We start from the raw sequence: 13341 nt of genomic DNA, 5'->3' as shown, positions 1-13341 counted from the left end.
TGACAATTCCATCTGATTCCATCTGATTCCTGAGCCCAGATCCTTAATCATGACATCTGCGATCAGCCTTCTAGGTCCTCAAAAATCTCCTACTTTGGGATGCCTGGGTGGCTCTGCGGTTTAGCGCTGCCTTCAGCCCAGGGCATGATCCTGGAGACCTGGGATCGAGTCCCCACATCGGGCTCCCTGCATGGAGCCTGCTTCTCCCTCTGCCTGTGTCTCTGCCTCTCTCTCTCTCTCTCTTTCTGTATCTCTCATGAATAAATGGATAAAATCTTAAAAAAAAATATCTCCTACTTCATGATACATGCACAGCAGAGCTTGTTATCTGCTCTGGGCACTACATGGAAGGCCCAGGGTTTTTTGCTTTGTTTTTTGCCAATTCCACAGTAGGTAAAGATATAAAAGGAACCTGCTTCCAAATGTGTGCTTATATTTCATATTTGTTTTGTTAAAGAGTCTGACTGAACATAACATGGGGATCCACTAGATTTTGAACACTGGATACTTTTATGTTATTGCCCATTAAATAGCTACCTCACTACTAGTTTATTAGCCTATGTCTCATCACAGCTACAAATATTTAGTAGAACCCGATGGGTTTTTCTTTTTGTGTTCAATCTTAGACAAATAATTCTGAATTGAAAAATAGTAATAGACTTAAAAATGGCAATGTAAAGATTATCTTAGACATGGTAAAATATTACTAGTTTATTTTATTGTTATTATTTTAAATATTACTAGCTTATAATGGTAGTAATTCAAGCTAATTTATGACTTACTTAAAATACACTGGTTGGTTGGTGAAGTACAACATTCTAGGAAAGGTTGACCTTAATTTATTGTGGAGCTGAGATATATAAAACATTGTTTAGATCTTATAAGGAGAGAACATACTCATTTTATATCTAATTATAATGTATTTTTTCAATAGGGAATTGATATGGGAGAAAGATGGACTTTTCATGAATTAACTGATGAAGAAAGAAGCTCCGGCCTGTTAGGGAGGTATCTGTTGGCTGGAGGCATAGCTGGTACTTGCGCTAGAACATGCACAGCACTGTTGGAGCGTCTAAAAACCCTAATGCAAGTGTGTTACATAGTTCACGTGCATATTTTTGAGTAATGTGAATAATATTTGATGCTTTTCAAAAGAAGAGTTTCAGAGATCTTATCATGATTCCTTGATATTCTCATGTGCAAATTACTTCTTTGCCAGTAATCTCCTTGACTCATCCAATAGGCTGCCAGGCACTCAAGTCCACTTGGAGGTGCAAACAACAAATAATACACCCTTTTCATCCATATGCATCTTGGAGTTTAGTGATGGAGGCAGATATGTAAATAAATAACTAAATACAAACTAACAATTTAGTACTGGTATTCTAGGGAGGTAAAAATTAGGGAAATCTTTCCCTTCTTCTTCTTCTTCTTCTTCTTCTTCTTCTTCTTCTTCTTCTTCTTCTTCTTCTTCTTCTTCTTCTTCTTTCTCTTCTTCTTCTTCTTCTGAATAGGGAAAAGCCTGGACAATACTCTGATTCTCTCCATGGGTTAGAAGTTGTGACACAAAGAATCAGGCTGGTCAAAGAGTTGCTCTCCCTCTTCATTCCTTACCAAATACATGGCTCTATAGGTAGAATTCTTCAATTGTCTGAAAAGCTTGGGGGTCCTAGAGCTGTTGTGGCCTCCTTAAAGATGGTGCAGGCAATGGAGGGATTGCCCAACCCTGGCAGCCAAGTCTCTGTGGTTTTGGCTGCACAACTGAAACAAAGAGGAAAAGAGTTTCCAATCTTTTCATAGTTCTACTCAGGGCAGAAATTATGAGCCTATGACAACATTCAGCTACTATCTCTATTTTGGATCAGCAAGTAACAAGTTTCCCTATAATTTTTATATAAAATATACAAAACAAGGAGGCCCACCTGGCTGCTAGTGTTCTGGGCTAAAGGCAGGGGAAAGGGGCAGGAGGCTTCCTGTCACTGTGCATCTGTTTTTCAGTTCTATGCCTCCCTGAATTCTAGAATTCTGTATTTCTGAGTCAAGAGCTTCTTCACTTTTTCCCGAGAATAAAGCCTCAAGGTTTTTATTTTTTATTTTTTATTTAAGGTTTTATTTATTTATTCATGAGAGACACAGAAAGAGAGGCAGAGACACAGGCAGAGGGAGAAGCAGGCTCCCTGTGGGGAGCCCCACACGGGACTCAATCCCAGGACCCCAGGATCATGACCTAAGCTGAAGGCAGAGGCTCACCACTGAGCCACTCAGGTGCTCTTAGCCTCAGGAGTTTTTAAGGGCAAATGGACTTTATATGCATTCTCTTCCACAGACACTTAAATTGTAACTTTTATTCTGTTAAATCAGTTATTACTTTCTCCCTTTGCTTTCTACCTCTTTTAAATCTGCTGAAATCACTGGTGTTTCTTTCCTATGGAGATTAGTAGTGGGGTGACCATATAATTTTCATTTGAACCAAGACATTTTTAAAAGTGAGAGGAGGAACTGAATAATCATGGAGGAACAAAATTTGAGAGATGTATGATATTTGGCCATTCGTGTTACTGCCTTCTTTTTTACTTTACTATCATTTTGGTTTTGGAGTAAGAGGGAATTAAAAAAAATACCATTTTTACTGAAAGTTAATTTTTTGAATGCCTAAAAATTATTTTATTTTGCTTTTCCCCTTGATGGGCAATTTGGCTGAGCATGGACACCAAGGTTAAAAATGCTTTCCTTCAGAATTTCTAAGGCATTACCTTATTATTTTCTAGCATCTAGTGTAACTTTAGAAATCTGATGCCACTCTGATGTTTTGGTAGATAATCTGTTTTTTCTCTCTGGAAGCTTTTAGTCATGCCTCTGTCCTGGGTGTTTTGAAATTGTACAATGTTTTAAGTAGGTTCTTTTATCATCCATTGTGTTTGACACTTGGTAGGCTCTTCCTAACTAAACTTATGTCTTCCCTCTGCATTAGTATATTTTATTATTTCTTTCCTAATTTTATTCCCTCCATTTTATCTCTCAGGAATTCTTATTAGTTGGATGTTGTACTTCCTGGATTGACCTACCTTTTCATAAATATATTCTATCATATATCTATTTCTGTTTCTATTATATATCTATATTTTCATAAATATATTTGGTCATATATCTATCACATATCTATATCATTTTACTCAACATTCTGGGAAATTTCTTCCATCCTATTTTTTTTTTCCATCCTATTTTTTAACCCTTCTATTGAACTTCTTATTTTGGGAATCACATTTTAAATTTCTAAGATTTTCCAAAATTTTAGAAATATTTCTAATATCCCTTCAATTGTCCCTTTTTCATAGTATTTTTCTTTTCTTTTCTTTTCTTTTTTTTGATTCAGCTTCATCTTGATTCTTTCTGAGGATATTAGAGTCCTTTATTTTGTTTGTTTTAGTTAACTGTAGTTTCTTGAATTGTCACTATTTTCTCTGGAATTAGTTTGATTAATCTTAGTTTTAGATTTTCTTTGCTGCCATTACTTCTCCATATATATTGTGATCCTATATTGTTCTTCAATATTAAAAATGAAGGATCAGATATTTTAAGTAGCTGGTATAGATTTCTTCTGCAATTGGTTGTGTTTCTAGTTATGTTTCTCCTACAGGATTTTAAAAAAATTAGATATAATATATAATTGACAGATAACATTATATTAGCTTCAGGTATACAACACAATGATTTATTATATGTACATATTGAAAAACAATTACCATGGTAAGTCTAGTTAACATCCATCACCACACAGTTGCAATTTTTTGTGTGTGTGTGATGATAACATTTAAGATCTAGTCCCTTAGCAACTCAGATTTTTTTGTTATAAAAGGAGTTTACACATCCTGTTATTTGCATTCTTTCCCTGTCACCAAGAGAACCAAGGAATGATCATAAGTAATGTCCCTATAGATCAGTTTCTTGAAAACTCCACTGTTTTTTGTGGCCTTGTTGTTTCTTTTGCCAGCTGTTCTTTCCCTCCATGCATGCCAGGCTCAAATGTCTACACTGCACCATACTCCCTCAGATTTCTCTCATTGAGTCTGGAGTACTAGGAGCCCCTCCCAGGCCTTGCCTTCTCCTTGTAGGCCTATCACTTTTTCCCTTATATATCTTGAGGCCTAAAGTTTGTATGCTTCTGGTGAATTGAACTTTTTATCATTGTGAAGCACCCTCTTGATCTCTATAATACTTTTAGTTCTATTTTGTCTGATATAAATATAGTCACAGTCCCTTCTCCTGTTTGGGATTTGTGTGATGTATTCATTGTCATTCTTTTAAACTTTCTGTATCTGTATGTTTAAGATAAGTCACTTAAAACAGCATATGGTTGGATTTTGTTATATTTTTAACTGGAAGATTTATTCCATTACAGTTAATATATTTATTGATATTTTTGTTTAAACCTACCATCTTATTTTATGCTTTCTATTTGCTGTGCTTATTTTAAATTCCTCTCTTTTTCCTTTCTTGCCTTCTGTTGTATTTTAAAAAATTGTTCTGCTTCCCCTCCTCCATTAGTTTTGTTATTGTTTTTTAAAATATTACTTGTAGCAGTAATTTGAGGAAAAGGATGATGATATCCAACTTCAGACTAGATTTTTGTTTATTTCTGTCAGGTGCCTGGGAGTGCTGTCAATTCTCACTTTAATTCAAGTTCGAGTCTTGAAGTTCCCTGGACCACCAGGTGATACAAAGCCATGCTGCAGGTCCTTGCAGAGGCTGGGTTTACCCTTACCATGAGGGGATAGCCCTGCAAAATCCCAATTTAAAGTGGCGGTGGTATGTGAGAGACGGATGGGCTCTGGGATTTACCTTTTGTTCTTTGTTAATCCCCTGAGGCCACCAAAACAACTTCTGCATTCAGAAATACACTTGAATGCTATTCCTACCTTTCTGTCTTTCCTCCTACATACTGGTCCTGAAATACGTCTCTGTCTTGTTAGCTCATGGATACCCTTAAGAAAACTTTATATATTTTATCAACTTTTTCGGTTATCCTTAGTGGCAATTTCATTCCTAATTACTAGTTTGCCATTACCACAAGTGGAATTCTAAACATATCTTAAGGTTTTCAATAGATTGTCATATTTCCTCCTAGAAAGATAATGTCAATTTGCATTTTTCCTAGCAATGTGTGATGTTACTTGTTTCCCTGTATCCTTACCAACATCAGGTAATATTATTTTAAAAAGATTTGCTCATAAGAGAGATAATAATCAGACTTTCCAGAGGATCTAAATACTGGAATGAATCCTGTCACTTATGTATTTTCTTATTATACTAATGCCTTACTAATGGCATTTCTGGCAACATAGGAGAGAGTTGAATTATATCCCTTTCAACACTATCAAGGTTGCTAACATTACATTCTGATCTACAATCATATTTACATCCTCACAGTTTTGTCATAGGGTGATTTTAAATTCTTAAAATTAATAAATAGCATTTACATTCTTATGATGATATAAATATTATTTATTGTAAAGCCAGCTGGTGTGTTAGAGCTATATTTCTTTCTCTATGGATCTAGTGCCATACCTCCTTGTGGCAGATTGTTTGCAAAGACAGAGTCCATAATTCTTCCCATCCTTTGCAATATGACTTTGCTACTCCTCCCATCAAGAGGTGGAGTTTATTTTTACCATTCCTTGAATCTGGACCAGCTTTATTGAGGGATGTTGTGGGATTTGGAAGCCTAAACTTCAAGAGGTCTTGCAGCTTTTGCTCATGGCTGCTTAGTCCCCTAAGACCATCAGGTAAAGAAGTTTGGACTAACCTTCTTGAAAATAAGAAACTGCATAGAGAGAGAGGTTCAGCTAGTAATATCAACCACCAGCCATATGCCTGCAGCTATCTTGGACCAACCAGTCCTTGTCAAACTGCCAGATGACTATAGCTACACAGTAGCTCAGGGAAGAATAGCAAAAGAACCACTAGCTGAACCCAGTCCAATATGCTAATCCATGGAATCATAAGGAAATGAAATGTTTATTGTTTCAAGCCACTGAGTTTTGTAGAGTGTTTTGTTACATAGCACTCCTTAATTGATACACCATTTTATGCTACTTACAGGAGGATACTTGAGAAAATCCAAATTACATTATGATTTATAGGAAGAATGATTTAAAAAATATTTAACAATCTGTATAGATGAAGTAATGTCACAGAGGCTACAGTACCAGTAAAGATGAGAGTATGAGAGGTAACTTTTGGAGTGCAGTTGCTGGTGGTGGGCTGTCATAGCCTCTGGGGTCAAATGGATACCTAGCATTTGCCCATCAAGGTGGAAATGCCATCAGTAGGGGTGCTGTCTCTTCTGTCTTGGTCTGAACTTGCTTTTCATGAAGAGGCCCAGGGATGACATAAGAGAAGGCAGATATGTAGACTGGTTAGTGGTCCCTGGCGCAGGTACCTCTTCAAAGTAGAACCCACCTTGGACTCCTTGGAGTCAGAGACTGGTGGTGTAGGTGGTGGGTATACACAAGGGCTTAGCTTAGTGCTTGTGAATCAGCCAGTGCAGAATTATTTCCTTATTTTATATATTGGCTATTAGGCCTCCTAATACAGATTTATTGTACAATTAAAGCAAATATACTTATTATTGTGACTGTATAATAAAGTTATCATTTTGAGTTTAAATGTCTGTCTCTCCTCAATAGAGAGTTGGCAGTTGTCTTCTAACTGCAAGTGACTTGGTGATTATCCTCATTCTGGTTCTTCTTTTTCAAAATTAAAAAAAAATTTAGTCAGTCCCCCTTGCCCCTTCCTTTCTTCTTCATCTATGTATTTCAGGAATCCTGCTGATTCCCTACACATTTATTAAATATTCACTATTATACTGTACGGGCTGCCTGCCCAGTCCCCTAAAAACAAAGAGCCCCTTATTATTTTTTAACACTTTTATTTATTAAGTAACTTCTACCCCCAGCATGGGTCTTGAACTCACAACCCTGAGATCAAGGGTCTTATGCTCCACTGACTGAGCCAGCCAGGTGCCTCTAAATTCCTCTTTAATACCTCTTATTTTAAGACCACTTTTGCATCTTCTTTTACTAAACTATATTTGTTGAATTTGTCTTTTTTTTTCTTCCGTTATTTTTACTCACATACCAAATTGCATTGTTCTGGGCTTAATCTTTCGTATGCTATATGCAATATATTCAATGTACAGGACATACTCTCTGTTGTTCTCTGAAGGCTAAATTGAGTATTTGTCTTCCAGTGTATGCCTTGGAGAAAGTTCTCAGGTCTTTTGGCCACAAAATTAGTCAGATTCTATTCTTCCTCTGCTCACACTGACCGTACTGATCACACTTGTTAAAGGCTTCATAGCCCCTTATTAGCAATAAATTCTCTGAGTTTCAGTGGTTTAACTTCTCAGGAATGTTATTTCTCTGATTCTTCTGATTCAATCTTTTCATGATGGAAGAGCCATTTGTCCATCCCCTTGAGGAACAGGAAACAAAACAATCATGTCTATGGCATGTTTATCTGTGTTCCATGTGTAAAGTATCCCCCTTCATAAGCTATAGTGCAAGGTTCGAAGTAAATCTGCTTCCAAAGCTGTCTAATCACCAGAACAGCTGCTGCTTCCCCAATAGGAGAAGACTCCAATAGGAGAGACTTTCAATAACTGGGAATTTTAACTCTTTCCTGCCTACATGAAAATTACAATATACAGTTTTCAAAGTTCTTCAAATCATATTGTCCATTTTCAGAATCCTTCCTTTCCTTTTCAAGGCTCAGAGTTTAGAAGCAAAGAATGTGAAGATAATAAACCATTTCATAGAGATGGTCAAAGAGGGTGGAGTCATTTCTCTGTGGAGAGGAAATGGTATGCATGTTCTCAAGATTGCTCCTGAAACAGCTGTTAAGGTCTGGTCATATGAACAGGTAAAGCTATAACTATGACTTTTATTAACAAGGAAAAGTTACTCAATTTTATTTTTGAAAAATTGACTTCAAATTATTATAAAACAAAGGCAAACTGTTGTTTGTATATATTAAAACATTATTTTAATTTATATTATTATTTTATTTTATATATATTTTTAGATTTTATTTATTTATTTATTTGAGAGAGAGAGAGCATGATTGGGGGAGGGGCAGGGGGAGATTGAGAGAGAGAGAGAGAGAGAGAGAGAATCTTTGGCAGACTTCACATTGAGCACAGAACCTGATGTGGGGCTCTATCCCATGACCTCAAGATCATGACTTGAGCCAAAACCAAGAGTCAGATGCTTGACTGACTGAGCCACCCAGGTATCCTGTTATTATTATTTTAAAATTATAATGCTGTTATTTTAATGCTTTTTTTTTTTTAAGATTTTATTTATTTATTCATGAGAGACAGAGACAGGGAGAAAGACAGAGACAAAGGCAGAGGGAGAAGCAGGCTCCATGCAGGGAGCCTGACGTGGGCCTCAATCCCAGGTCTCCAGGATCACACCCTGTGCTGAAGGCAGCACTAAACTACTGAGCCACCTGGGCTGCCCTTGAATGCTGTTTTTAAAAACAAATTTCTTCTTTTAATATTTCCTCAATAAAAGCTAGTTTAGGTAATTGGTTTGGGCTTCTACATGGAAACTTAACAGTAGTATATTAAGTTCACTGACTTCCAACAGAAATATGGTTGAATTGAGGGAGAACAAATGAAGCAATGGACAGCGGCAGGCTTTAGAGACCACAGACTTGTGTTTGCCCCATTCTAACTGTGTGGACTTGGATAAGTTCCCATAACATCTCTGAACTTCATTTGGCTCATCTGTAAAATGTAGAAACTACAATATCTACTCTGCAAATAGCTTGGCACATCATAAGCTTCCAAGAAACAGTGGTCCCAAGCACTACATAAAGCATAATACAGGGTACTGTGGGAAAGTTCTACAGAGGAATTCAAACTAGGTTGGGGGGCTAGGGATGGCCTCCTCAAGGAGGTAACATTTAGGCTGAAACCCAAAGGGTAAGTGGAACATTTCCAATTGAAAGACAGAGAAAAGGATATTTTACAAGGGGGAACGACATGTTTAAAGCCCTGGAGGCAAAAGAGCAAGGTGTGTTTGAGGTGTTAAAAGAAGCCCCCTAAGACTAGGGGTTGTGTGGTGATTGTGGTTAAAGATGAGATTGAAGAGGCAGACAGGCAAAGGAAGAGAGGCAAAAGTATATGTAGGGAGTCTGGTTGGGACAATATGCAGTAACCCAGGTGAGAGATGAGAGTGATGTCAGTCAGTGGGGAGAGACAAGTGGACGGATTCCACAGATATTTAAGAAGTAGGTAAGATTTTGTTATAATTGCTTGTGGAGTGTAAGAGAGAGAGGGATGTCACAGATGATACTGAAATTTCTAGTTTGTTCAACTGGGGCCGTTTATTACAATGGGGACACTTGGGCAGGACTGCCACATCACAAATCCCCAGGGGAGCCATTCACAGTCTCCTTTTTTAGTAAATAACATTTGCCCTATAGGAAGATCACAAGATTTTGGAGTGGGGGGCACCCGGTGTGTATATTTAGTTTTGAGCATGTGAAGCTTGAGGTGTCCATATCAGCTAGGAATCTTTAAAAGGTCATAAATAATAGAAAGTGTGACCCAAGCTGGTACATATAATAAATTGAATTTATTTTCTCACATTTAGAAATAGGGTAGACTTCCGATGAACCTTTATCTCTCAGCTCAACAGTGTTACCAAAGACTCCTTCCCACCCCCATCTCTTCTCTCTGACTTCCACTGAGTTCTTTATCCTAAGACTCTTTTTGGAATTGAAAGATGACTGCCAGAGGCTTTCAGGGGTTCATGTTTCTTTGTGAGTAGTGGGAAGACATCTGACTCTCCTTGTAGTTCTCTTAGAAGAACAAGGAAGCTTCTTTTGGGAGGTCTTCCTGAAACATTTCCTTGGGTCTCACTGGTCCAGGTTGTGTCATTTATCAGTCCTTGAACTACTCAATATCAAGTAATGGGATGTACTGATTGGCTTGGAACAACAAGCTAATATACGGACCAAAGTAAAAATCAAGGAAATACTCGACTGAAATCCATTCCTTAAGGAAAATTTTATTCTCATTATGCAGTAATAATGACTGTTTCCTCAGTTGGTATGTGGCAAGCATGTTACATGTGTGTATAATTGTGTTTAATATTCACAAGAATCCTACAAAGTAGGGACTGCAGATATAATGGTGACTCGTTTGGACAAGGCACTTAACTTCATTTTCCAGATGAAAAAACTGAGTTATAGAGAATAACTTGTCCTGGATTACTCAGTAAGTGACCTAGCCAAGATCAAGTCCTAGGTTTGTTTGTGATATTATGTTGCTTCATGACATCACAAATTAAATAAAGTTGCCACTAGAATTTACTGCATAGGATGCTCGCTTGTTTCCATCTCAGTGGTTTTGCATTCCATTATATGAATTCCTTATCATAATCAACACTTGTTGGATGTCTGCTAGATACCAGATTTTATTCTAGACAAAGACATACAAGCTGAAGTCTCTACTGTTAAGGTTGGAGCCTCCTATCTAAAGAGCATGACTATATATACGTCCTTGGTAATGTGCATTATGGTTTTTAATTATGGAGTAAATGCCCATGTATTCATTGATACTAAATAAATTTGTATGCCCTCTTGGACTTCTGAGTATTAACATACCTTTGAACTCTTATTAATACAGTATAAGAAGTTTCTTTCTTCTGAAGGAACCAAATTAGAAACTTTTGAGCAATTTGCTTCTGCTTCTTTGGCTGGTGCTACTGCACAATCTTTTATTTACCCCTTGGAGGTAAGTGTGGTTGAAAGAAGGTGATTTAATTGCTAACTTTAATGAGAATTATGGCTATTTTTTTCAAATGAACCACAATCCTCTTACAATTAGTAGTAATGACATTGAGTAGAGAAAACTTATTGCCAGGGCAATATCACCAGAGCTGTGATGTTTAAGCTGATGTTTCTATTACTGTTCTTTTTTTTGCATTTTCCTTTCCATCTGAACATGTTTCTTTAAAAACAAAAGATGAAAAAAAAAGCCAGTTGAGATTTTTGACTCTAGTTGTACTGAATGAATTTGGGAAGAAATGACAATTGTGATACTGAATCTTTTTGTTCAGGGAGGAGGTATCTCTCTCTATTTAGATCTTCTGTTATATTCTTTGATAAGGTTTATAATTTTCTTATAGAGGTCTTACACATTATGAGGCTTTTATATTACTAGATACTTTGTGATATTTGTTGCCATTAATGTATTCCATTACATTTTGCTAATATTTATTGCTAGTATACATGAAAACTCTTGGATTTTCACTTCTATCCAATGACTCTACATTACTCTTATTAATTCTAATAATCTGGAAGCTTTAAAGGTTTTCTCTTAATCATTATTCTTCTGAAATTGCACCCATGACTTGTACAGATTTGGATTCTTTTCTTTGTATTAGTTCATTTTGTTTTTTTCCAATGAAAAAGTTGGCATTTTTGTGGTCCTGGGAAATTTTTTACTATTAAATTTTGGATTATGTTTTTTCTTTTTATATCCTGCAACTTTATGAATTCATTTATCAGTTCGAGTAGTTTTTTAGTGGTGTCGTTAGGGTTTTCTGTATATAGTATCATGTCATCCGCAAATAGTGAAGGTTTTACTTCTTCCTTACTGCTTTGGATGACTTTTATTTCCTTTGCTTATCTGATTGCTTGGTTAGGACTTCCAGTACTATGTTGAATAAAAGTGATGATAGTGGATATCCTTATGTTGTTCTTGATCTTAGGGGAAAAGCCCTCAGTTTTTCCATAATTGAGTATAATTTTAGTGAAAATTTTCATAGATGGCCTTTGTTATTTTGAGATATATTCCCTGTAAACCTACTTCGTTGAGGGTTTTTATCATAAATGGATGTTGTACTTTGTCAAATGCTTTGTTTGTGTCTATTGAAATGATCATACAGTTATTTTTTATCCTTTCTCTTGATGTGATGTATCACATTGATTGATTTACAAATATCAAACCATGCTTGCACCCCCAGAATAAATTCCACTTGATCACAGTGAATGATTTTTTATGTATTGTTGGATTCAGTTTGCTAATATTTGGTTGAGGATTTTGCATCTATGTTCATCAGAGATGTTAGCCTGTAGTTTTCTTTTTTGTCGTGTCTTTGTCTCGTTTTGGTAACAGGGTAATGTAAGCCTCACAGAATTAATTTGGAAGCTTTCCTTCCTCTTTAGTATTTGGAATAGTTTGAGAAGATTAGATGTTAATTCTTTTTTAAATGTTTGGTAGCATTCACTTCTGAAGCGATATGGTCCTAGACTTTGTTTGTTGGGATTTTTTGATTACTGATTCAGTTTCATTGCTGGTAATGGGTCTGTTCAATTTTTTATTTCTTCCTGATTTAGTTTTGGGAGGTTATACGTTTCTAGGAATTTATCCATTTCTTCTAGGTTGTCTAGTTTATTGGCATATAATTGCTCATAATATTCTCTTATAGTTGCATTTCTGTGGTATTGGTTGTTATTTCTCCTCTTTCATTTCTGATATTTTTATTTGAGCTCTCTCTCCATTTTCTTTTTTTATGAGTCTGGCTAAGGGTTTATAATTTCTTTGCAAGAACCAACTTCTGGTTTTATTGACCTGTTCCATTATTTCTTTAGTTTCTAATTTGTCTATTTCTGTCCTAATCTTTATTATTTCCTTCCTACTATTGTTTTTAGGTTTTGTTTGTTATTCCTTTTCTAACTCCTGTAGGTGTAAGGTTAGGTTGTTTATTTAATATTTTTCTTGCTCGTTGAGGTAGGCCTGTAAATTTATAAAATTCCTTCTTTTTAAAAAAGATTGTATTTATTTATTTGTCAGAGAGAGACACATCACGGGGGGGGGTGGGGTGGGGGTGGGAGTGGCAGGCAGAGGGAGAAGCAGGCTCCCCACTGAGCAAGGAGCCTGACACTGGACTTGACCCAGCATCCTGGGATCATGGCCTGAGCTGAAGGCAGAAGCCTAACTGACTGAGCCATTTATTCATGAGAGCCACACAGGCACCCCTAAAATTCCCTCTTCGCACAGCTTTTGCTGTATCCCAAGAATTTTGGATCATTTTTTTTTTTCATTTTTGTTTGTCTCCATGTTTTTTTGGTTTCCTCCTTGATTTCTCTGGTTGATCCATTCATTGTTTAATAGCATATTGTTTAACCTCCATGTATTTATATTCTTTCCAGATTTTTTTCTTGTGGTTGACTTCTAGTTTCATAGTACTATGGTAGGAAAAGATACAGGGTATGTCTTTGATCTTTTTGAATTTGTTGAGCCTTGTTTTGGGCCTAATCTAT

The 13341-nt window shown here is 36.3% G+C and overlaps 1 protein-coding gene across 1 annotated transcript in view; it reads left to right on the top strand.

Moving 5' to 3' along the window:
• Positions 1 to 13341, top strand: part of LOC144318589 (mitochondrial adenyl nucleotide antiporter SLC25A24-like) — a 49149-nt gene that overhangs the window by 15974 nt on the left and 19834 nt on the right. Inside the window, exons 5-7 of the mRNA XM_077905678.1 lie at positions 935 to 1090; positions 7768 to 7920; positions 10700 to 10807. Coding sequence (XP_077761804.1) covers positions 935 to 1090; positions 7768 to 7920; positions 10700 to 10807 — 417 coding nt within the window. The remainder of the gene's footprint in view (positions 1 to 934; positions 1091 to 7767; positions 7921 to 10699; positions 10808 to 13341) is intronic.

Source organism: Canis aureus, chromosome 8 (genome assembly GCF_053574225.1).
Source record: "Canis aureus isolate CA01 chromosome 8, VMU_Caureus_v.1.0, whole genome shotgun sequence".
Classification (NCBI taxonomy): Eukaryota; Metazoa; Chordata; class Mammalia; order Carnivora; family Canidae; genus Canis; species Canis aureus.
This window is presented reverse-complemented; position numbering and strand designations above follow the sequence as displayed.